General features: G+C 36.7%; 1 protein-coding gene across 9 annotated transcripts in view; it reads right to left on the reverse strand.

The window, feature by feature from the left end:
- Positions 1-27199, reverse strand: part of DMD (dystrophin) — a 1657593-nt gene that overhangs the window by 674835 nt on the left and 955559 nt on the right. For all 9 annotated transcript variants that reach the window (XM_029929473.1, XM_029929472.1, XM_029929470.1 and 6 more), the window contains one exon: positions 7461-7562. In XM_029929473.1, coding sequence (XP_029785333.1) covers positions 7461-7562 — 102 coding nt within the window. The remainder of the gene's footprint in view (positions 1-7460; positions 7563-27199) is intronic.

Raw genomic sequence — 27199 nt, forward strand, 5'->3', positions numbered from 1 at the left:
CTTAACTCATTCCTACAGCTTATGTGATTGTTGGCAAATCAGATAGGTCACTCCGGTTTATTGTCCTTGAAACGTGGATATAAGGCTACCACCTAACTCATAGCTTTGTTGGCGAAACTAAATGAGATATTTTATGAGAAAAGAACTCTGTGAACTGCAAAGTACTATAAAATTGTTGGTTAGTTATTATGCACTGCTTAATGAAGCAAAGTAAAAGCTGGTCAGTAAAATTTTTCATTAAGATATTAAAATAAAAATATTTCAATGCTTAAAGGACTAGATTTTGGTTATCGTAGAAATAACCTGTTTATATATTCAATTCCCTTTTATTAATGCATACATTCTGAATAGTCCATTTATTTATTCGAATGGTATCTTGGCCACTGTTATCTTTCCAGATGGTTAAATGTGTTACTATCATTTCAAACGCAGAAATTAAAAAAAAATTAAGCAGCACCCTCAATGTACCACAAACATCTGGGGATAGTACATACTGTCAAAATGCAGTGAGCTCAGAATTGTATATTCCCCAGACTTTCATAATGACTAGCAAATGACATCACATAAAATGGCTACAGATTTTGATTCAGCTGGTCACAGAAACACTCACAACTTATTCAAGTATCTCATGTACTTCAGAGTTGAATTCGATTATTTATATATTATGGAAGTTTGGTTGTTTGGTTTTGCTTTGCTTTTTGGTACTCTGACAAGCATCCAGATTTTCTCCTCTCTCATCCTTGCTCTTAGTCTGTAAACTTCTTTGAGGTAGCAGAAGACGCTGGGCTGCAGCAAGTAATGCGGTCTTCACCACATAACGCACTCGAAGTAGTACTGAATGCAAATTTATCAAAGGTCACGATTTCCTCATCTGGTTAATAATCTTTGACCCAATTTGAGTATATAAAATATATATCTAAATTTTGACATCTTTAAATATAAAGTCAGTGGAATAATAGCTATTAAGTCCTGTTTCTTTTTATTAGTTTATTTATTTATTTTGAGAGAGAGAGAGAGAGAGAGAGGGAGAGGGAGAGGGAGAGAGAAAGAGAACAAAAGAGAGCACGTGCGCAGCCAAGCAGGGGAAAGGCAGAGAGAGAATCCCAACCAGGTTCTACATGATGAGCCCCAAGCCCCATGTGAGGCTCAAACTCACGAACAGTGAGACAGTGACTTGAGCCAAAATCAAGAGTTGGAGGCTTAACCAAGTGAGCCACCCAGGTGCCTGTCAAGTCCTGTTTGTGATTAGATTTCCAGAATTTAAAACTTTTGAAGATGCTAAGTAACTTGCATATCTTAGGCTTTCTCCACAACTGTAGCAGATTCTTATTTTACTTAAAGGGAGAAACTTTGAGAGCATCTTTTAAAAATGGCAAACTGAGTTTTTGTTATGGGGGACTTTTGCAGCTGAGCATAATTTAGCGTTGTATATAATTTTCTTGGAAATAGTCATTATGGTTAAGACAATTATATCAATGTGAAATTTATTCTTTATTAAGAGCAGAAATTAATCACACGGAAACATGATTTGCGAATATAGCTTTCCTTTTTTATTTTAAAACAGAATATGGTTTTAAACTCTATGTGAGATAGGGATTTTCAAAATTTAAAAATGTAATATCTTTCTCCTGTGTCAATATTTGGCATGAAATTAACATCTGCTGCATAAATAAATGAATCCAACTATGGCTCTATATACACAAATGTGCATGTGAATGCCGTAATTGAAACATCTATGTCTCTTTGTCTGTCTTTATACATGCAATTATTACAACTGAGGGCCAGGGGTGAAATTCCAAGCTGTACATTCATGCCCAGTTCCAGCATGGCTACTAAGTCTAAATTGAGACTTTCCTTCCAAATATTTCCTCACAAAAGTGTTGAGTCCGATCCAACCCTCCTCATGTCTTTTCTGTGCCATTTGTTTTATTTGAAATGAAACAAAAGCTGCATAGTAGCCGGCAGTAACCTCAAGCGATGGGAATCTGGGAGGCTTATAGAAGTCATCTGACAGGATTGGTTAATAGTAATTTTTTAAAAAGGTAGAGGTTGGTAAACCATTATCAATTATTCCTAGGGTATACCCTCACACTGAGCAGTGGTGAAAGCCACTGTAAACAAGCCTGGTAAAGACAGTTTAGAAAAGCAAACTAGTAAGTTACTCTGATGGGGTGATCACTAATACATATCTAAGAAAAATGAAAAGATTTTCTTTCCTAATATCTTGTGAATGGGCAGTGAGCTCGGGGGGAAAACTCTCAGCGATAACATTGAGGAGGTAAAAAAAGTGGCCCTTTTGGTAGTTGGCAGCTAGCTAGGTGTGACAGCCCTGATTGAACATAAAGAACAGTCAGAGAAAATAAACTAGACACAGACGATGCCACCCAGCGCCATGTTTGTACAATACAGACACAAGGTCACTCTGCTACCACCAAAAGAACTAATATAAAGCACTGTTACTTCTTCAACAGGGACAGCTATGCCCTGCTTCCATTACCTTACCTTCTAGATAAAAATTATTAAAGATACCTAGTCATCACATTGACTCTGTTGACAGCATCTAACCCCAATGGGTTCCGATTCCCTAACGCCTCTTTAGAATCATCTCGCCTGCCGAACCCTATAAGCAGCTCTTTCTAACTCCTTCTACCTGAAAGGCACCACTGTCTCCTTGGGGAGATTTCTCCCTTGCTGCAGTAAGATAAAAATACGAACATTCAGATTATAGATAAGTTCCTAGTAGTCTTTGGACAGACAGCTTTAATAGCATTGTACAGGAATTCACACAGCATGCATACCTTAGAAGGAAGATGGTGAGCTCTAGAATTCTGGAATATACATACGAACAGTGTGAATGCACTTGTTTTATAAAATATAAATATGACAAACAGTACTTCTAAAAAGTGTGTTACTTTATAAAATGAGATTTAAAATATGGAAGTGCTGCTCAACTAAGAAATTAAATGTAATTAGACATTTGCAGTCTCATCCACATTTTTAAATATTTATAAGTTGCTCAGAAATCTACTATAAATTTTATTTTTCCAATGGGCAAGTGGGGCTCTCCTTATTTTCAAGCATATGTGATTAGCATTTATTCAACTTCTCATAGCCTAAAACTTTTCCTTGGGTGTAAAGCTAACTTATATTTAAAAAAAATGAAATTCTGCTACTTTTGTAGTAATAAACTTTAAAATCTCTTAGTAATCCTCCTCCCAACTTTTTCTATTACCACTGACATGGAAATCGTATTCACTAAATGACTGAGTCAAAATGGACCTATTCACTTTGGAGAGGGGCAGACTTGTGACTCTTATCTCTCTATTTATTTCTGATGTTAAAAACTGTACCAGGTACATGAGACCATATGCCTGACAAAGGATTCATAAAAGCCAGATATTGTTATGGTACTTGACTAGGCAACACTTTGACCAACAAGCTGTACCAAATAAAATTCTTCAGACACACATCTGTTATAAGTAATATATTGAAGATTATTAAGCAAAAAAAAATAAAAGCTAAGGAAGTTCTTGGAAATGTTACGATATTGAAATTAGTGGTAGAAAAAAACTTGTTGGGGAAGAAAAACAAGCTTAATCTGATTAATTAAAAACAAAACAGCTGGGAGAAGGAAACATCCCTGGTTGTGACGCACTTTAATCGAAAATGACTAGTGATGCTGTCATGTTGCAGCCTATATTTAGGGAAATGATACCTGGAAGCTTCTAATTGCCCTCTTGACCGTTTGTCTACAGCAATTATCTTGTGTTAAAGGTGGCGGTGGAACGTTTTGACCAAATACAGAAGGCCCCTAATACTTTACTTTTTCTGTTACAGTAAAAAAGAATTGACGATATTAATAAAATATATTATTAGATTCATGTTAACCAGATTTTTTTTTTTTGATAATCTAGAAAGGTAGCAAGGCAAACCAGCTAGTTTCATCTATCCACTCAGCAAGGAACCAAGACATTTAAAATTCCATTAATGCCCTTAGTTCTAATTTATGGACGGTGATGTAAGTACTTCAAACCACACACATTTTAAATATGTTAACATAAAGTGTAGTGTTCCAAGGCGAGTTAAAGCATGAGAACCAATAGAAGAAAATGTCTTCTAACTGCTTTAGTTCAAAGAGAGTTAAAAACACTTTAACAAAAAAACCTGTTATTATTACTTTTTTTTGCTAGTTGTCAATATTGTTGATACTGAAGGCAGCTGTTATTGCTGCTTTTAAACTGCAACATTACTCCGTGGGAAGTGGACCATATTAAAAAAATTCTATCAACAGCATTGTCATAAAATATTACCAAAGGGATAACTTAAGCAAAATGTTTATCATTTATCTAATTTATCTGACTTATCTTCAATAATTTCTGAAGATGAAGGAACCATATGCAAATCAAATGAAACAAAAATGTGTGTTTCTGTGTATGTGCATGGGTGTGTGTGCATGTGTGTTGAAGGGGGAGAGAGAAGAGATGGAAAGCAAAAGCAGGATGCTTATTTCTTCAGTCATATTCTAAAATTTTCCAGCAATGATGCATCAGAGATCTAGTGTTATGTTTATGTCATTAGTAGAAGGGAAATTCTCAAAAATTTTGGAAGAAGTGGGTTGGTCAGGAATGAGAAAAAAAGGAAACTAAAAATTTACTATCTTTGAAAATTAAAGAAATCCTAGTGACATTAATGAAGTGAAGGAAAAGGTGGAAAAGGTGAACAAGGATGAGCCCAGGTCCCAAAAAGAAAGCTTGGGAGGCGAGAGTAGGCACTGAACAGATGGCCTGTCTGATGCAGAATGTGGACCTGCCGATAGGCCATTTCCTAAGAAACAGAATCATTCTCTGCTGTGCCCTCAATTAGAAGGTCTACATGTGGAGGACATACAATTACACATTTAAATATTAGATCTTATATATACCCCATGAAGAAGTTTCATTTTCTTTTTTAAGAAGGTCGCTTTCTTCTTCATAATTGTTACCATTTTCAAATGAAACTTTCCCCCAAAGCAAAACCAAACTTTTTCCATGAAAATGTGCTGCAGGCTACTCAGACTCCTTTCACTTCTACTAAGGAGTGAGAAACCCAAAAGTCAGAGAGAAAAAGGCATTAGGAGTAGCACAATTTTTAAAATTTGGAGATATAAAATGAAAATTCTAAGAGGCTTTGTTTATGGACTCAGAGCAATGGATCACCCTTCAGAAAAATCATCTCATAAGCTTTAAAAAGCAGTTTTTGATCCAGGCAGAGATTTAAACAGTCCCTACATTTTGTTGCCTTGTACTGCAGGGTTCCGTATTCTGAACCATGAAGGAGTTTTTGAGCCTCTGGTGTTTCTGGCTACCACAACCCCCAGCTCATCTTCAGGTGTTTCCAAGGTCATGGTCCATATCAAACGTTGCATGTGAATCAACTCTTTCTCCACACCCCCACTCTCCCAAATCAATCTTTCCCTTTTGACTCTTGATTAGCAACTTGACGTGATTCTTCTCCAAACCCAAGGGATAAATGGTAGAAGAGGGATGAGTTTTCACTTAAGTTCTGCTTCTCCCAAATAAGCTGACTGATAAGGAAATGGGAAAGGAGCGAGGGAGGAAGACAGAGAGAGAGAAAAAAGAAGGAAAAAGAGGGCTGACTCTGTAAAGTGGTTTCAAGGAATGTAGATGAGGAAGAAAGTTAGCATCTCCTTGCTCTTTCTTTGATTTCAGAGAGGTAATTCCCCTTCTATATCACTGATGGGAAGGCAGAAAGTAAGTAATGCTCATTCAGACAGTTCTGGTCTCCAAGTGGCCCAGGATTTGAAGGCTTGAGTGGGAGGTGTGCTAAATTAGCAGCAACTGCTTGGATTGTTTACATATGATGAAAAAAATTTTCTCGACTTTCAATTAAGAATTTTCCCTCTCTCTCTCTCTCTCTCTCTCTCTCTCTCTCTCTCTCTCTCTCTCTCTCTCTCGCTTTTTTACAAAGGCACAAAAGTAAAGGACAATTTCAATGCTTCTTTGTAATTTGTAACAATCGTGCCAAACCCGGCATAGAGTCTTTGACTATCAAACAAGGGTAGACAGAGAAGACCTACGGAATGGTCCATTTGTATGTTTCACTGCTTGCTACCAGAGTCACTCTGATAACCAAGGAGAGTATCTGGTTAAGGACTGCCTTTCTGGAAAGCATCAGCAGAATCCCTGGACATTTGCTGCTTCCGGGGCCTTCTCCAGCTCTCCAGTCTAAACACTGAACACAGTGTTACTTCATGAGTATTATCACACTGGGCTTGGAACTGGATGTGAGTTATTAATGTTGTTTTGGACATAAGGAATGGTGACAAGGTATTCCTGAATAAATGTCTATCGGTACTTCCACACAAATCTGGGCCTTTTAGCATCTGGTCATTCTACATTATGTTTATGCTAAAACTTTACATTTACCTAAGGAAAGGGCCTTGTAACCTGTAAGGAAAACAAACACTGTTTTGAGCCAAGCATAAGCAGTGGCCTCAGAGACAGAGTCTAAGTCATGGTAATGTTGTTTGCAAGGACACACTAGTTCTGTATAATGAGGTTACTGACCTGCACGATTTGAGAGTAGTTTGACACATAAGGATGAGCTCACTAAATCTCAGCCTGCAATGTTAGGGAGAGAAACCGGGACTGATCAATAAACAGCCACCATTACCGGCTCTCGGGAACCTTCATCATCATGGGACCCGTTATAATTTTGGTCAGGTAGAGAAAATAAGGTAACCTATACCTAACGTCTGTTTATCACTGGATTCTCATTTGCAAATGGAAGCCATTGATTGGCCATTTTTCTTGAAAACCGAGCTGGCTTTCCATTTCTCTCCTCATGTAATAGCCTGCGAATAAACATATCCTAGACTGCAAAACACACACAAGGAAAGGAAAGAAGTCGAAAGCTTTCTCCCAGGCCTGCTTTTTACCAAAGAGAGAAGTAATTACATGACATTTCACTAAAAATTCTTGACCCAATAAAGTACTAAAGCCCAAATGCCAATTTTCCTCTTTCATAAGAAAAGAGTGTAACAGAGAAAAGAAAGGTCACGGACCATATTGTGATTCTTTACAGCTGTTGGAGACAGGCAGTATGATGCAGTAGCTTGATTTGAATTAAGCCAAACAATATGAAAAGCATCAAGGCTGGCGAGCAAAGCAATAAAGCCTCAAAGAATTTAATCTACCTTGAAGGTGGGACTACTTTCTGTATTGATGGCAGCACACCAGGACAGAAACGAGTCCTTTAATGCAATGACTCGTTAATAGCCTTAAGATCACAATATATAAATAGGATATGTTGATCACAAAGACAGTTCAGCCTCTGCCGTTGCAGTATGGATGATATGTCTTTACACGTTATTTCATTGATTATAAATAGACCACATCAATGGCAAATGTACAACAGGGGAAGCATAACCCATTATGAGGTAATGGATATCGCTTCATTACCTTCAATGGCTGAGTGGCTGGTTTTTCCTTGTACAAATGCTGCCCTTTAGACAAAATCCCTTCCACATCCGGCTGTTTAGCTTGAACTGCTACTTCAATTTCCTGGGGAAAAGAACACATACAGTGCAGATGAACTTCACAGTTAGCAATAAAATTACTAAATTTAAATATACCCTTGGAGACTCCACATGTATCACAGACCAATTTCTGCATGGTACGTAGGGGCACAAAAAGGTAAGTTTAGCACAGAGAAAAGAAAGACATGCATTTGGGAAACGAACTAAAGTTTAAAATATTTATCGGAAACCTTCTTGAATCATATCCTAATACTATCAAATAGAACCACAGACATTAGCTTTGGTTTTCAAAATCACTCAAATGCAATGAGAAATATGATTTAGGAACATGCTTAATATGGATAAGGGCTATTGTTAACTTCAGTAATCTCAGTAATCCTAATGTTCATTTTACTTTACAGACTTCTTATTTTAACAGGATTTTCTCTTGGGCTTTGGATCCAAAATTTCGTTTCGAAATAAAACCAAATAATTCTTTCCACATCACTGTCAAGATTACGTCTCTTTCCAAAGAGTAAACACTTAAAGCTCAATGTCAAGGCTTATTAATTATTAAGCAGTCAAATTAAATAGGCCTTTTGAGGAATGGTTTAATTATTTAAAATAAAAACTTGTTTGTTTCCCTTAATCTAGAGAAGACTGAAGAATGACCACATACAGAAACAAAAACGTCTATAGATATGAATACAAAGTGTTTTGTTATTGGCTGCTGTCTCCCTCGCTTGAAGAGAGAACAAAAGAAATGTGCATAAATTGAAGCTGAAGGAAGTGAAGTTAAATATTACAGGAGACTTTTTGGATGGAACACTTGTTAAACACTAGGATGGAATATCGATTAATCAATGTCAGGCATCAGTCAGGGCCTGGGCAATCTTCCCCAGATAGCAACTCCTGATTAACCCATATCTCCCTTCCTCCCTCTCCCGCCCTGTCGCCTCCCAGCACTGCTGTTTGAACGTGTCTTCATGCCACTGCTTCCATTATATACTCTGTTTGTTTCTTTTTCTCTCAGCCCATCAGAGCGGGGAGTCCTCTGAACCCAAATCACTGTAACTTACATGGCACAGTATGGTGTCTTGTGATTTATGGGTGTTCAGCACACACACTTGGAAAGGATTATTTCCTTGGTTCTTATTATAATAAATACCAGTGAAAGGTGGACACTCTAGTTAAAAGTGTTTAATACATTAAGACTAACCCCGTGCATTAATGGATATGTGCACAACACAAACACACACACGCGCGCGCGCACACACACACACACCACCTTTAGGAGTAATAATTATGGAAGAAATAAAACCTTATAAGAACTTTCTTATGATAAAAAAAGTTATTTAAAAAAATCTTGCAAACTTGTAACAAGTTCAAATTCAGAGCGTACTTTTGTGAGAATTGGGCATGTCTTCCTTTAAAACTGTTTGTATGTGCATACAGTATAAATAAATTCTAGACCTTCAGAAAATGATCACAAGTAGTCAATAATTTTACCAATGTTTTGGGCATGCAGCCAAATGATGAACACTAACATTTTTCTCTCCCTGTCCCTCTTCTTCAATCCCAAATAGCTCCAAAGACCACAAAGCACTGATGCTACTATTGAGAAGGCACCAAAATAGAGTTAGGAGACTGAATTTTATATTAGAAGGAGTTCCTTTAGGAACCAAAGACATTTTAATTCATAAAATTTTCATTGGCAAATGAACAGAAAGAGCAGCAAGGCTGACATTAAGGCAGCCCAGATATTATTGAGAGCTGAATTTGAAGCAGGTGCTTGCTAGATGGACTGCGGAAAAGCTGGCATGCCTTGTGAAACGTCCCTGTTTTGCACCTGCAGAAGGTAAGCTATCAAGTTAGCCCCAGATTTAGTCATCTGATGAATGCACACTGCCAAGTCGCATCATTTCCCTTTATAGAAATGTTTCCCATTAGCATGTCCTTCTATCACCACTAATGTCATCTCTTCGTCCTTCGATGAAATAATGAAGAGTTTAAGTACCTGGATGAGATGTACCCTTGGTCCTACAGAAATAGGGCAATGGTGAAAGAATCGTGTTCAGCTCTCAATCTTTTGTTGTTATTTCTTGGCAATTTTTTGGAAAGCGTGATCTCTAATCACATGCACCTTTGATAAATCACTTCTGGAAGACCACTGAGAAAATAAAATTCTACAATTTACCTCACTACACTTATAGGCAGTGTGAATTTACTAGTTAAAAGGCAGGTCAGTTATTCAAGGTCAAATATTATTGCTTGAAGGGTCAACAGTACTAAATCCAATTAAATTCACTTATAAAATATTCCTTAGTGTATTTTTCTTAAGTTAGTATGAGAAATACACCCTGTAAGAAGCTGAAAGTCAACCTCAAAAATGGAAGTATAAGTGAATTAAATTAAAACATTTTGATATCTGCATTTTTTAAGTTTTTTTAATGTTTTATTTATTTTTGAGAGAGAGAGAGAGAGAGAGAGAGAGAGACAGTGTGAGCAGGGGAGGGTCAGAGAGAGAGGGAGACACAGAATCTGAAGCAGGCTCCGGGCTCTGAGCTGGCTGTCAGCACAGAGCCTGATGCGGGGCTCGAACCCACGAACCGCGAGACCATGACCTCAGCCGAAGCTGGACACTCAAGTGACTGAGCCACCCAGGCGCCCCAATATCTGCATTTAAAGCTTGGAACGGAAAAATGGAAAAGCACAACAAAGCAAACAAACCCCAGCTGAAGCACAGGACTCCGTAAAAATTAAAAAGGCTGCTAAAATCCTTAGCTGTGCTGAAAATGTCAAGAAACTGCTATAATGATATTAGCTGCTAGAACAATATTTACAAACCAGAGTTGCTAACAGTCTACTATGTGTCAAACACTGTGTGTTTTATATATTTTTTTTCTTCCACTTAACACTACTACAAGAAGGGTATTATCTAACTTTACAGATGCTGAAACTGAGCGAAATTGGGCCTGTTGTCTGAAGCTACATAGTTTGCCAATGGCAGAGTTGAAATTACAACCAGAAAATGACTGCCGCTAACTGTCCACTATATCCCTTATTCCATTGTATGTAGTGTGTGTGTCCATTCGCTAAAATTGGTAGTCATATTTCTTGATCCCATGTTATTTTTTTCTCTCTTCCTCTTTAACTCCTATACATTCTGTAACATCTTCCAGGGTATAAGTGAGAGAAAATCCGGTCTCTTTCCACAGAAAAGAAATAAATTCTTACATAGCCTTTAAGAAGTGCACCAAGGATGTCTCTTTGTGGATTTATGATTGCCAAACTGATGATACCCAGGTCAGAGAACTGGTGTGAGTAAACCTTTTATCTCCCAAACGGCCTTCCATCTTTACATGATTTAAGATAAGGTGAAGGAGGTCACCACTAAAATGGAAACATAGCTAATTATAGTGGCCAGTTTTTGTAAGTGGAAAGTGTTCGACTTCAAAGAACATCCAGACAAGAAAGTCTTCATAGATTTTCCACCAAAGGAAAAAAAAAAAAAACCCCAAACACCCTCACCTCTAATAATAGCTCCCTTCCATATAGGTTTGCTCCCCTGCTGATTCTTAATATATCCCTTACAATATACAATGGCTCACCAGGAGTTAAGGCCCTTATGATGTGACCAGAGTTTTGTTTTCATCATTTTACAGTATTGGCGGTTCACCATAATCTCCTGCATAATTTAAGAAAATAATCTGTAGTGATCAGAGAATAGGGAGTAATCCTTCATTAATAATCACTAGGAGAATATCATGGTGTATTTCAAAATCCATCCCTACTGGGTTTTCCAAACGGAGTGACTTTTAAGTGCTTTCAGTCTTAGTTATTCCTTATGAAACTGTATTACCATTATTGGGGAGTTGTTGGTCTGACAAGCAGTGAATCAAAGGTTAGTGACGAAAAAAGGCTAAACAACACCTGTGAGGCGAGTTAATGTATGCTTACAGTTTCTAAAAATTGATTTATTTAATATTATATTTCTAATTTAATATTAAGCTGCTTCTGTACACTTGTTCTTTTTTTTAACTAGAAATTTGCCTCTAAGGAAAGCATGGCAGAAAGACATTTTGTCTTGTTTTATTTTTTATTGCATCTTCATCATTTTAAGCTTAAAATATATGAATATATGTATATAGGTATAATTGATAGATTGACATATATACATATATATAATCACAAGATAAGGAGGATATAAACAGCCTTTTCATGTATATACCAACATGCATTCATTATTTGTTCATTTGATAAAATTATTGAATATTTACTGTATTTCAAAGTCTTGGCTACAGAGTATGACTACTGCAAGGCATGGGAAAGATAAACACAAACAATCACATATTAAATTTAGAATTCAACAGGGATAAGAGTCAGCAAAGTGCAATTTACACCAGGCACACAGAGGGAACTGATGACTCCTGTGTTTGAAGGGCGACAAGAGGGTAGAGCACGCATCACAGGGGAAGGAGGGCTTCAGCAAGGGCTTGGAACAGAGGCAGTGCATGCACCTGTTTGACAAAAGGGATGGGTGATATAAAGTACTGCAAGACCGAGTCTGAGATATGCAAAGACAGGAACCAGAGGCAGCACGGTGAGCCCCCGTGGGGGAATGGAAAGAAATGGTACAGGAGTAGATGGCAAGAGCCAGAGGAAAGAAGCATGTCTTATATTACCCTCAGAAGCTTAGTGGAGAACTCACAAAAGGGTTTTAAATAAGGAAATTATACTTTGCATTTGAATTGATGTTCTAAAAATGAATGTATATGAATAGATAGATAAAAGATCTACTACTGATGCATGGTTTTTCTTTCAAATAAGCTGGTATGAATGAGATATGCATGCCACTGCTGAAAAAAGAAGAAATTCAAGATAAAATGATAAGTTTTTCCTTAGCAAACTTAAGTGACCATTCCCTTAGTTTTCTAACTTATAAAGAGTACTTCCAGGGCACCTGGGTGGCTCAGTCGGTTAAGCAGCCGGCTTCGGCTCAGGTCATGATCTCATGGTCCGTGGGTTCGAGCCCAGCGTCGGGCTCTGTGCTGCAGCTAGGTCAGAGCCTGGAGCCTGCTTCGGATTCTGTGTCTCCCTCCTCTCTGACCCTCCCCTGCTCGCACTATCTCTGTCTCTCAAAAATAAATAAAAATCATTAAAAAATTTTTAAAAAAAGACTACTTCCTGCCATTTGGGTATTTTGTCAATCCTTACAATCAACAAGTTTTCTATGAACTCTAAGATATCATGGATTCTAAGGACCACTATTACTTTATAAACTGCTAAGAAAGCTAAAAAGAATGGAGTTTGTAGATATTATATTGAGTTATAGCTCAATTTCAGAGAAGTTAAAATGTAAAAAAATGCATTTTGGGGATCAATGAAATTCTAAGATGTTAGTGAATAGTACGATCAGTTTATTACTTCATTATTATCCATTGCCTCCATAAACATGTCTACTCTGTGAGTGAATACATTTTCTGCCCCATTGACTTTGGTCTTTACCATGTGCCTTACTTTGATAACGAATTATGAGCAGAAGAGACTGTATGACAGCTCTGATCTGGGTCTTTAAAGACAATTCAGGACTGGCTAGTACCTCTAGTTCCCATCGTCTACCATGAATGAATAATATACCATATAGGCATTGTAATGAGATGACATTTTGGAGCCGATCTAAAGTTTAGAATGAGAAAACGTGGATGTGATCCATAGTGTGCAGTAAAGATGCAGCTGATCTTCAGACACATGAGTGAGTAAAAAACGTTTGTTGTTACAAATCACTGAGATTTGGGGGGCTATTTGTTACTGCAGCAAGAGCTAACAATTACAACATTATAGTGAAACAGTCAAACAAACAAGATATATGGTATCTTGGGATAAAAAAACCAAAGGAAGCCTTTAAAATAAATGTACCCTGGTCATATATTTCGACTGCACCATCTCTCATTCCACATACAAACGGTTTGCTAAAAAGGGTAGCAAGAAACGAAAAATGAAATGGAATCAATATTGTGTTAGAGCCTGACTTCTCTGGCCTAGATTGTCAGGCAGACTCTGACAAATGAAGGCTGATGGATGGAAAAACACAACATTGTGCAGTTGCGTTTCTTTTTCTTTCCCCTCGTACTGGGTGACTGTTCTTTTATTTATCTACAATTAGGTTGGCTAGACCACAGCCACGCGGCTCTCCTTCACTGTAACTGCATGCTGTCAAGTACGTGCCAAGCTGATTGACAAAGAATGACAGGTTCTTTCTTTCCATTCTGAGCTAATCAAGGGCAGCCCACCAAAGAGAGGCTTTTTTTTTTCCAGTTTAGAGATTTATGGATTTCAAAAATAATCTGTCCAAATATACAAAGTCTAATGCAATATTGATTTTTCAAAGGGGCAAATGTTATGAAACTAAGAAGATATAATCTACCAAGGTACATCCATGGAATGTTCAAGGCCAACAAAAGAGTGGATATAGGTGTGACTGTCAAGTAATGAGACTGATTTCCAGAAGCCCCGCACTCATGGAAAAGGGGTTTCAGAGTCTTTTTAGAAGAATTATTCTACAAAAGAAATCTTACCAACAAACCCTCAATGTGTTAATTCATTCAATAAATATTTACTGACTATAAGAACACCTATTTTGTTATAAATAGCTTAAGTAGTGGATATTTGACAGCGGATAAAACAGACACAATTTTCCTGTTCACATAAAGCTTGTCTTCTAATGGGGACAGTGGACAATAAAATACAAATTATGATATATCAGAGGGTAAAAAGTGCTAAGGAGAAAAAAATAAAACATTAGGTGGAAATAGATGTATGTGTGGGGTAAAGAAGGATGGGGGGCACATTTGAGAAAGTGCTTCCAGGGAAAACCACACTGAGAAGGTGGTATTTGAATAAACATGAGTTGGAAGTGAAAGAAATCAAGCGGCTATGTCAGGGAAGTACAAGCCATGCAGAGGAAACAGCGAGTGCAAAGGCCCTGGGGTGGCAATGTGTCTGCAAAAATATAAGGGAGCCTGGGTGAGTGGCACCTAGGGAGCAAGGGGAGAGAAGCAGGAAAGAGGCCTGAGAGATTGGGAGGGGTGGGCCCTGCAGGGCAAGTGCAGGAGGACTTTGGCAGTTACTCTGTGGGAGATTAGGAACCTCTCAGCAGAGGAGTGATCATCAGACTTGTTTTTTACCAGACCATTCTGGCTGCTGTGTTAAGACTAAACTGAAGGGATGTAGAGAAGAGACCGTAGTTGTAAGCAAACTCCCAAGGGAGTTAGTTAAAGCTATACTGCTTGGAAGGAAGCACTTGTTTGTGGAAACTCGATACACTTATTCTGAAAATCTTTACACATACAGTTTTAAAATGAGAACTAAATCTCTCTGATCTGGTTAAAGCAATACTTTAAGCAGAGTCATTTATTGAGAGTGGTGCTCCCCAGGTTTTACAAGGTTCCTAAGTCCTTAGTGGGAAAGACTGTGGGCTCTTAAGGCCAGCTATATAAGTTCTGATCCTGCATGAATTGATTATTTTCAACAGACACCAGATGGCCCATAAATCCCAAGATATTCTAAAACCTTTCCTATCTGATCCTTTACAGAAAAAGTTAGCCAACCACTGATCTAGAGAAATGGTTAGGTTTGGGATTTGTGACTCTAAAAACCTTCAGGTGTGCAGAAAAATTATATGGGTAGTTATTTTTAAAGATAAAACATGAGAAACATATTTTTGCCTTTTATCCTCTCCTATAGACTCATAGAGATAGTCATACAATTTACAGTTATATTTCAGAGCAGGGCTCAACAAACATTTTCTTTAAGGGGCCAGACAGTAAATACTTAGGCTTCATAGGCCATATGGTTCCTGCCCTACCTGAATTCTGCCAGTGCAGTGTGAAAGCAAACATAGGTAATGTAAACAAATGAGCATGCTTGTGTTCTAATAACACTTTATGTACAAAAGCAGGTGACAGACTGAATTTGTTCTTTGCACTGAGGCTTGCTGACTCCTGCTTTAGTGTATTGTTGGAAGGAATCAAGTTAGGGACAAGAACATCTCGGTTCTAGGCCTCATGATTCATGAGTTGGGGCAAGTCACTTAAATTCTGAGTTTCAGTATCTTTAATTATAAAATGCGTGAGAATTACAGATAGTATTGCAGATAATTTTGCTCCTGTGCATGAAAAGTTGACCTTTGAAGAACTTTTTAGCTGTTTTCTTCGTGGAAGCCTGACAACGTTGGAACGTCAGCAGGGTTACTAGGCAGCAGTGCTACTGCTAAAAGAAATAAAGACCGATTGGTAAATTACACCTGGCTTAGGAGTTCTACTTTTGAACTACAAAGGTCTACTGGAAGCCATAGTTTGGGGGATCCCCTTAGGGTAGTAACTTTTATAACTGAGAATGTACCTTTCACGGATTTTGGAAATTCTACCTATGTCATAAGACATTGGCTCCTGGGGCATGTTAGACTTCAAGGCCAGGGTTGACCCAGCAGCTCTGTCTGAGTCTCTCTTCTTTACACTTGATCTGTTATCTGCGAGTGGGCAGATGCTGCCAAAAAGAATAAAAAATACCTCTTGGGTAGCTCGGTGAATGCTGCACAAACTGCTGGGAATTCTAATCCCACTAAAGATAGACGCCTTATCCTGCCTTCCTGGGAGGCTGTTTCTCTGGTCATGTACGCTTTGAAGTGAATTTGAAGCTGACTATGGCTAATGGTAACCTCATTCAGTTGCCACTAAGAAGACTCACTGATGGGCTTTTTATAAGACTCATGTGTAGGACCCACATTTTATTGTCACAAATTAATTGCTCTAAAATTGAGACACATTTTATAAATGATGGTGTGTCATAGTCTAACTGACAGCACCTCTTTCTTAGTGACAGATAAAATAATGATACATATTCTAATCAATGGTGTCTTCACAGCAGTGAAATATGGCATGTGACCAGGGTATTCATAGTAGGTCAGGATCAAATGATTTAGTATATGCAAAGGTAATACTAACTGCTAGCATTTATTGAGAATTTACTACGTACAAACACTCCGCTATGCACTTAACATAAATCATCCTAATTAATCTCATTCAATCTCCACTGCAGAGCCTTTCACCACATTACTGTCATTTATTCAGATTAAAAAACTAGAGTCACAAGAGCTGAGGAAACTTGCCTAAGGCACAAGCTAACAAATGGTAGATATAAAATTTGAACCCTGGTGTGTCTGATGCATGTCCTGCATACTTAATTATAATACGGTATGTTTTATGAATTTAAGTATAATCCATACATACAGTTAGATTTTCTTTTCTAAATGACAGGGTTTGGAACCAAAACAAAGTATTTTTGACTAACGTATAATTTTAGTTTAAATTAGAGTTTTTCAATCTCATCGCTACTGACATTTTGGAATGAAGAATTATTTGTTTTAGGGAGCTGCCCTCTTGTTGTAGGATGTTTTACAGCATCCCTGGTCCCGATTCACAAGATGTCAGTAGCACTCCCGGCTCCTCCATGTTTGAGAACCAAAAACATCTCTAGACACTGACAAACTCCCCTGGACAATAAAATCAACCCTGGTAGAGAACCGCTGAAATACTGATTATGTAAATGGGCAAAAGAAAGACAGTCTCCTCATGGACTTTATTGCCAGCATACATGAAATAGTGTGATTTAATATAAGTATCCTCTCTCTCCTTGTTCTTGGATGGAATACTGTTTGTAATGCCATCTTTATATATATTTTTTCAGATGCACTAATATTCACACTATGACTCTTAAACCACATTTGAATGTGATTCTGATGAACTCTAAAAATGTAGGTTTCAGTTTCTGGCTGAATTATTCCTGGAAATACTGCTTTCAACACCCAAATCAATCAAGGAACACAGTGGATTCTATGGAATAGAGAGGCATATGGAACAGAAAGTAGTTTTGCTACGTCTGAGTCATCTTTTTCTTGCAATTCACATTCACCTTGGCCATAATATCTGCATTATTTTGAACTGATATAGCACAATGCTGAATTATTATCCATGTGGCCATTGGACACAGTTCTTGAAGTGTTGATAGTTTTTTTTTTGGTAAATGTAAGTATTATTAAACACTAGAACTTGCTTTTTAAAATATAAAATATGGGTACCTGAGTGGCTAAGTCAATTAAGCATTTGACTCTTGCTTTTGGCTCAGGTCATGATCCCATGGTTTGTGGGATCGAGCCCTTCGAACAGAGCCTGCTTGGGATTCTGTCTCTCAACCTCTCTTTCTGCTCCTCCTCCATTCATGCTCTCTCTCTATTTCAAAAAAATATATATGTATATATATAAGCATTTAGGGTAATTTTCAATAAAAGCAAAGAGCAATTCAGTACACCTGAAACTAATACAATATTGTATGTCAACCACACTTCAGTAAAAAAAAAAGAAAAAAGAAAAAAGCAATTCAACTCTGACTTCATGATTGACATGCTTCAAATAAAAAATGCTTTTTTTTAACTACTAAGTGCTATACCAAAATTAGAGTTATTATCTAAAACAACTCTTCTTAAATTCTTCCATAAGCTCAAGCAGTCAAAAGGATAACTGAATTAAACTTGGGTTTAAGAAAATATCAACAAAAAAAGTCTGACGTTTCTCTTAGGAATAACCTTTCCTTAAACATGTATGAAAAACAAAGCAAACATGAGGGTTTCTGAAATCAAGGAAAGAAACCCATGATGGAATAAAGCCCTTCTTTGGATCACACATCATGTCAGTCTTCATCTGGAGTTCCAGGTTTACATTCAGACTTTCAAACATAATTTTTATAGCCCTGTAACTCTCTATGATTTCTACCACTTGAAGTGAACATTTTCATTGGTCTCCTACAAAGTCAATGATAAGGTTTTAGGTAAGGAATTGTGAACCTGTATTTCAGATACATATAACTGTTAGAATCCAGAACATACAGAGAATTCATATTAAGGTGTAAGAGAAAGCAAACAATCCAATTGAAAATTGGGCAAAGTATTTGAAGAGTCAGCTCACCGAAGGAAAAATCTGAATGACCAACAAACATGAAAAGCTGTTTAACCAGGGATATGCAAATTCAAGTACAAAATTCATGTCATTTCCTGCTACTGGTGGAAAGCAATTTACAATATATAATAAAGATGTGAATACCTTAATGAGTCAGCAATCCTACTTCTAGGTATTGTCATACAGGTTTATGAGGAGACCTACAAAGAATGATCTTTGGGCTCTGTTCACAATAGTGAAAAACATCTAATTTTTCACTGATGTAAATGATCATCCATTCTAATGATCATTCATTTCTAACCTTATACCCCTATTGATCGTTTTGTTCTTATTCAAATCAGAAATACCTTTATAGATTACTTCTCTTTTCTAAAGCTATTTTAAATCATTGTTACTTTGTATGGTGTCCAAAATTTTACTTAACCTAGTCATAAGCAATGTTAATCCTTATATTCATAAATGAACCACTGAAGATATTAAAGATAATAAAGATAATGCTGTCTCTAATAAATCTGACTTCAGCTATAATGGCATACACAGCATAATATCTCAGATGACATCTGCTTAGTTTTGAGCGAAGCACAGAAGTGTGTGCGTATAAGTTTGTACTTGTGTTCTCTCTCCAATTATGTAAATCGCTAATACTTATTACTATGCTAATACTAGAAGATATATCATAATAAATGTTACCATGAGTTATTAATTTTGTGTTCCTTATCACTTATTTCATCAGATAATTTAAAAGACAGAGATGCCTATCTAACCACATTTTCTCTATATGTTATTCACAAAAGTTTTCTCAAATCAATCTTAAAAATTAGAAGCATGCCCACATGGTTTTGTAATTTCATGGGTCAGTAAGTAGAATTTTCATTGTATACTATACATTCTAGTGAGTGCTTCCACATTTTTTGCCTTTTGAATGTTTAACAGTTATTAATTTCAGAAAACCAATCTCATTATAATGACTAGCATGCTACATAACCAGTTATTATAAACGCAGTTTGAGTTAATTTTAAAATTAAAACTATTCATGGGTGCCTGGGTGGCCCATTTGGTTAAGCATCCGACTTCAGTTCAGGTCATGTTCTCACCGTTGATGAGTTTGAGCCTTGCGATGGGCTCTGTGTTGACAGCTCGGAGCCTGGGGCCTGGTTCAGATTCTGTAACTCCCTCTCTCTCTACCCCCCCACCCCCAACTCACTGTCTCTGTCTCTCAAAAATAAATAAACATTAAAAAAGAACTTAAAAATGAAACCTTTGTTAAAACACTCTAAGTTAAATAATTATGGGTGCTTTTATTAACTATATACTTTGTGGCTTCTTATGATGAGTAATTGCTGAATATTTATCATGTCCAGAGGAGGAATGAGGTGTTCAGAAGGTGGAAACTATGGCTTTAAAAGTATTGTATATGCCATCTCTAAGTTTTTAATACACTGATCTGTTTATTGAAATTGCTGAAATTACATAGCAAATTAAATGCATTTACAATGGGTGATAATTTAAGTAGTTAATTTATGACTAAAGTGTCTCTTTTGCAAAATATGGATCTGATGCATATTGAAATATTTGGTATCTTCTGTAATATATATAATTCCATATATATGTGTGTATATATATACATATTCCTATATGTGAATAAATGAGCCCAGACACACTACTGCTCTCAAGGGAGAGCCAGGAAGAATGAGAGAAAGGTATGACAAGGAGAATACCAGATATGTGGCAATTTGGAAGTATTTGGAATACAAAGGTGATTTCTAAGTTGAGTACAGATAAACAAAGTAGTAACATACCTTAACTTTGTGTATTAGATGATAGGAGGATTTATGCAACATAGAATTATATCTGTTAATTAGATTTATAATATATTCTTACTTTCAGCGCCATGAAAATTAATATAAGTGAAATCTTAAGATAGAGAACTGCATATTTAAGAAAAAAAATAGCACTATGGCATTTCCAAGCAAACCTAGTGCACAAAATTTGCTCACATGTTCAATGGGAAGAATCATGTGACTTGTGATGTATTTCCCTATTACCACCATCTAACTTTATCATGAATTTGAATATTTCAAGTATTCCTTAAAACTCTACTTTGAGAATTTTATAGATGTAATATATACACATAATATATAGATATATAGAATGTAATGAATGTCTCTAATTTAATTTCTACCAATCATTTTGGGAAATTTTTTTAACTCTCAAATATGAGTAGAAGTTTACATGAGTATAAGTTTATGGGATGACAATTGAATAGTAAAATAGCTTTACTTAAAATAAGTATTCCTAAAAGTGTTATTTTTAATGTTAAATGATTTTTCTACATATCTGTATTTATCTCTTCTCCTTTTTAGATAAAATCACAATGATTATGGCTTAGGTACTCTCATTTTTATTTTTTCACACATCAACTGATACCTTGTCCTGTGAAAAGCAAGTCCATATCCTCCCCCAGCCCCATAAAAAAAGGGTATTGAGTGGATTTATGTTGCTATAACTTCTTGGCAGTCATCCTTACCCATAATGATAGGCACATTTGCTTTTAGAGATGTCATAATTATACACTTAGAATTCTAAGTGCTCTTCAGTGGTAAGTCACTTATTTAAGGACTCCTTATCAACCAATACAGTTAAATGAGCAGAGCACAGTATTTTCTGATGAAAACATAAATTCACAGTAACGAGGTCAGCAGGGTAGGTTTCAGGCAGACAAGGGGCATTGGTGCAGAGATCAGAGAGTCAGAGAGCACAGAGACACGCATGGGGACTGTCGGTCATGTATCCCATGTAATTTTCATTCACCTATCAATCCAGATGCCATCCTAGAGAGGAGCAAGAGGAGAGCGAAGGAATTTGAAAGACTGGTGATTTATTCAAGAGACTGGTAAAATTGTTTCTGACTGAGGTCCTTTTTTCTCACTACTCAACGTGGGGGAAGTATATGAAGATGAGGGAGCAATAGATAAAGTTGCATTTCTGTAACTGAATATATGACCTTAAGTTATTTATATCATTTATATGATTCATCCTGCATATTTATTATATTTATGACTACTTACCTATTTAAGAATTCATGAACTTGTTTCTCAAAGTCTAGTTCCTACACTGGCAGTGTCAGTATCACCACGAAAGTGCATTTTAACAAGATCCTTAGTTCATTCCATCCACATCAAAGTTTGACAAGCATGGCCCTTGATAGTGTATACTGGCATTTGGAATGGATAAGTGTTAACCTTAGAATTTAAACTCATTTCTATACTTATGAATATAACATTTATCTTTCAATGACACACCCTTATGAGTAAACAGGTGCATGGATACAGCTTTTAGAATCAGACCAGAAAGGTGGCTGTACCTCTTTTTAAAATTATTAGAAAAATGGTACTATTTTGAGAATTCTAAAGTGCATGTGCACAACATTTCTGAATTATCTGAAATCTCAGCCTGCTATTTTCTACCAATACCCACTGCCACCAAGGATGGTAACTTCCAAGTTCAAAATCTTTCTCATTCAACATTCACTGATTCTACCCCGTATTCTGTCTGCCAATCAAAGCCATCCCTTAGACAATATACTTGGTAAACCAAGTGGTCCATTCATTAACTTAAGCAGAAGTTGTCTGAAAACTATTGGAAGTGTTCCCATCCTCCTCCTCCACACATACTCAGAAAGTGATGGCATCCATATGCAGAGCACAGCTGTCTTTTGAAGGATATTAAGAAATAAAGATAACATTGCTTCTGATGTTCTCATACAACCTACTCCAACGTATCATTATATAAACTTGCTTTTAACAGAATAAAGCTTTGCTTTGAACAGAGTACAAGACTGTTAAGTAAAAAATTAAAATTGTAGTACAGTAAAACATGATTTCAAGAAAATATAAAAAGGAGTTATGGTGACAAAATATTGGGAGAAATAGAATGATCAAGAGATGGTATTAATACTGGTGAATGGAAGATGAAAGTGGGAACCGTTTCGTTCCTGTTGCATTTCTTGCAGGTCAAGAGGAATGATGGTCTAAGGGCAAAGAATAAAACAATAGAAATGAGAGAGAACTGGTGCCTAAGATGGGTAAAGAGATGACAAAGTCCCCAGCTGCTCAGAACAAACTTTCTCAATCTAGATCAATTATATCTTAGGACGCTAATAAAGCTGGCAAGGCAAATAGAGAGCCTCTGTGGGTGATCTGGAAGATTGGAAAAGTGCAGTTTTCTTTTTCACAAGGAAAAATAGTGTGTGGGAATGAAATCTTAAGCTTCCAAATAGTTATTTAAGACTTGGCTAGAAAATGCAATGCAGGGACAGACAAGTTTTCTTCCTCTAATATGTATTTTCAAGGGAAGAGAGTCAGTTGACACAGGGGTTTTGGAAAGACAAACTGTCACAGCCATTCCACATGTGTTATATTGATAGAGAAAGAAAGCAAATATTAACCTATCTGTTCCCAATTTTTTTAACAAAATTAAATCTATATTTATTCTATAATTTGTCATCCTGTTGAGTTTCTGTACAGGACTATTTGCTAAGGCAAGCAAAGATCATTCCCATAAAACTCAAAAGTTTGCTTTAATATTTTCAGGTTCTAACCTTAAGACTAGAATCTCTTTGTCATAAGAAACATTCATTAGGATCCTTGTTGTAAAATAAACAGGTTTCTACTTCAAGTTGTAAACTGTATTTGTCTCCATAAGAAAAGGACAAACAACCTAATAGGAAAGAAAATGACAATGAATGAAACAAATGATGGACAAAAAAGAAAATATAAATGATCCTATAACATTTTTTGATTCTGTGGAAAAAATTAATCCTCACTCAAAAGAAGAAGACAAATCAAAATTACAATGAGACATCATCTTTTTCTAGCTTCAGAAAGATCGTACAGGTTGATAACACAGTGAGTTGCAAAGATGTGTGGAAAAAACTCCTTTATGTTACCAACTGGAGAGCTCTGTGAAGTATGATTCGGCCATATTTGCTAAAATAGCAAATGCCATCTTGACCCAGCCATTTTATTTCTAAGAACTTATCCTATGGATATACTTGCAACTTGTGAGATTACATGAGCATAAGGTTCTACATTGTCATCTTGTAGCAGGAACAAAGCTTGAAAACAAAACAAAAAAATGTTCATTAATTGGAATGCTGGTTGAATAAATTATGGTACATCCTTAGGATATAAGTGTATGCAAATGGAAAGAAAATGAGAATGTTCCTAAGGTGCTAATATAGAAAATGATTGTCAGTATATATCATTAAATGAAAAAAAAAACATGATGCAGGAATAGTGCTTATAGTATCCTACAAGGTTTTTTTTTTTTTTGAGAAGACAGGAATAGGAAGAAGACAAACAGAAATGCACACACACTCACATTCTATCTTTGGAGTGCCATCAGAGAAAGTGATAACCTTGCCAGCCTATGGGGAGAGAGACTGGGTGGCTGAATGATACGGAAGCAGGGGAGTATCGATGCCCTTTTATCTTTGCATTTTGTACCTCAAAAAGGCACTAGCTTTTCAACAAATAAATAAAATAATTTACATTTTCAAAGTTTGCCACAGGAGGATGAATTTACTTTCAACTTTGGAGTCATTAAACCCAGCACGACCTTATGACAGACTGTTAATTTATTTTATATAAAAGGAAAGTGTAGATTCTCTTAAAATTAGAAATAAAAAAATAAAATGATATCAAAATGAAAACAAGTTTTCCAAAACAATGCATACCATACCACATGCGATGCCATGTGATAATTTGTATGACATTCTGTTATGCCCTGTGCTACCGTATTCTATTCCATTTCACTCATTAAATGGATTTCATAACCCAACAATAGGTTACTAGCAACAACTTAAAAAATAATTCTAAAAATTGTCTCCTCTTCTTTATCCCTACAACCAAAGTTGTCATACAGGATCATGCTGCTCTTCAACTAATTCAGTCAGCACCCGAAGAGCCCTCCTTTTTGGGTACTACACTCTTCAAATTTGGGAGTTTGCAAGTTACCTCTCTTTAGCGATTCTCAAATCTCTGAAAGATAATGACTAGCTCCTGGAAGCAGCATAGAAGACTCACCAAAATTGGGCTACACTTCAGCATCACTAAATTTGCTTTTCCTCCCACACTTCATGTCCTTAATCATGTTCATATCTTTGTTCTTGATGTCTCTTCTCTCTAGAATCTTTTCTTTTCCCCCATGCACATTTCACTTCATCAATTTCTACTCATCTTTTAAAGACACAGATCAGGCACCATATCCTCCAGGAAGCTGTCGAGCTCAGAACTCCAAAACTGTACTAAGTGACAGTATCTTCTGGAAAGCTTGTTATTACACAGGTTCTTGAGGTTCATTCCCATCTATTCTGAGTCAGAAGGCCTAAGGAAAAGCTTCAGGATCTGCATTTATTTTTTTAAGTTTATTTATTTATTTTAAGAGAGAGAAAGAAAGAGAGAGTGGGAGAGGGGCAGAGAGAGCTGAGGAGAGAGAATCACAAACAATCTCCACACTGTCAGCGAAGAGTCTCATGTGGAGCTTGACCTCATGAATGATGAGATCATGACCTGAGCCAAAATCAAGAGTTGGATGCTTAAGTGACTGAGCCACCATGCTGCCCCAGCCCCAGGATTTGCATTTCTAACAAGCCTCTAGGTGATGTTGCTGGTCTTGGGACAACACTTTAGTAGCTGTGCTGTAAGCAATACCTTGGCTGGGTTGGGTATCACTCTTTTGGGCTATCACTTACATTCTGTAAGTATATTCTCCACCCTGCTTTGTAATGTTTCTCCACTGACTGAATTTAGTAAACTGAGGTATTGTAGGGGAGCACTCCTTGCCATCCCAAAATGTGCCACTTTGGTAGGCAGATTATTTTGTGCTGAAAACAATCAAAACCCAAAAGACTCAGGAAGGCATTGTGACCTCTCCCCAACTGGCTAAAAGGGTTTAGATAGAACAACAGTTCTAGGATAGAAACTATCACCTTAAATAAGTAGGTATGATAGACAGGGTAGACTTAGCAAGGTTTGTTTGGTCAAAGTCCTCTCTATGTGCCATTGTTTCTGGATAGCCTAGCAAACATTTCTTTACCAAACATTTATTCTTTCCATTCTTCCTGTGAATTCTTTCCTTCCCTTTGAAATCCCAGGCCCTCACCCCTTTTCTTTAGTCTAGAATGACATATATATTTGGTCTTGACTGAATGTTTTTGGAACCTTTAGTTTTTATGTGGATTCTATATATGTTAATGTTCTCCTGTTAATGTGTCTTGTGTCAATTTAATTCTTAGACCAGCCAGAAGAAACTGAAAGGATGGATAAAACTGTTTCCTCCCCAACAGTATATTCATCCATCAACTTGCCTCTAAGCAAATTAAGAATGAGAGTCACCTTAACATAGTAGGACGCTGTAGTTAATAAATGGTTTGTTAGCTGAATAGAAATTTCATTCTCTTAGCCTCATGTCTTTCTCTGCCTGCCTAGAGGGACTGATCAGGCATATATGCAAATGAAGTTGATGTGCATATCACTGATACATTTGATAAAGTCTCCAAATTAATGCTTGTGGACAAAATGGAACAATATGATCTGGGTAGGAAATAAAGCAATTAGCATTTGGTAATTAATTGAACAAGAGCCAAAGGAAATTGATGTCTGAATTAATGTCAAAATAGAGGTATGTTTTTAGGGATGTGCTTCAGGGCTCAGTCTCAGGATTTAGGCTAGCTGACAGTATTTTTTATAACATAGACGAAGTTATAGAACACAGACATGAGATCTGAAGTTGAAAAGAAACTAAGAAATTAAAATACACTGTATAATAGAATCAGGACCTGGAGATCATCTCCTCTCCATTTCTAGTATCAACTGAACTGATGGATTAAGAAATTTATTAAGGCTTCAAGTAGTTTGGGGTTAAAAACAGGTTCCTCTTCTTGGGGCACAGAGTGAGGAGGGAGAATAGGAGGAGGACAGGGCAATCACAACTAAGGAAGGGGAGGCTGTGAGCAGAAAGTGACGGTGTCAGTAAAAACGTAGGAGCTGAAACCACCAGAGATGAACCAGAAACCAGACACAGGACAGTAATGCTAGTTACAGAAGCTGCCTCCAGGGGTAGTGCATTTCTTTTGTGTTCACTGGTTTGGTTAGGACCGGATCAAGAAACGGGAGGCACTGGACCCAAGCTCAGGGCATCTTGGGGATAAGCAGGTTAAGCAGAGCCAGGGAAGGGGATGATGGCCTTGCATCTAATTCCAAAAAAAGTACATGACATAAGGGCAGGATGGAGGAAATGTTGACCGGAAGCAGCACACGTGAAAAACAACTGGTGATTTGATTTATTTAATATTTTTATGAATTGGTAAAGTTATGTATTTAAGTAATTTGATTATTACTAGATATATTTACTATTAATAATTATATATAACTTAATACAATGGAGTTTTATAAATAATTAGAGCCTTATAGTTACAGATATTTATTTTTAAAAACTGAATTTAAATCCACATAGGTATATTTGTCATACAGAAGCATGAATAGAGCAGTTGATAAAATGCTTTAGGGCATAAATGTATATTACATTATAATATAATTCTTCAGGGAAGTAGAATGGAAACATAATTTGAAGAACAAAAATGAAACTTAAAGATGAGCTTGTTTTGTGT

Source organism: Suricata suricatta, chromosome X (genome assembly GCF_006229205.1).
Source record: "Suricata suricatta isolate VVHF042 chromosome X, meerkat_22Aug2017_6uvM2_HiC, whole genome shotgun sequence".
Classification (NCBI taxonomy): domain Eukaryota; kingdom Metazoa; phylum Chordata; class Mammalia; order Carnivora; family Herpestidae; genus Suricata; species Suricata suricatta.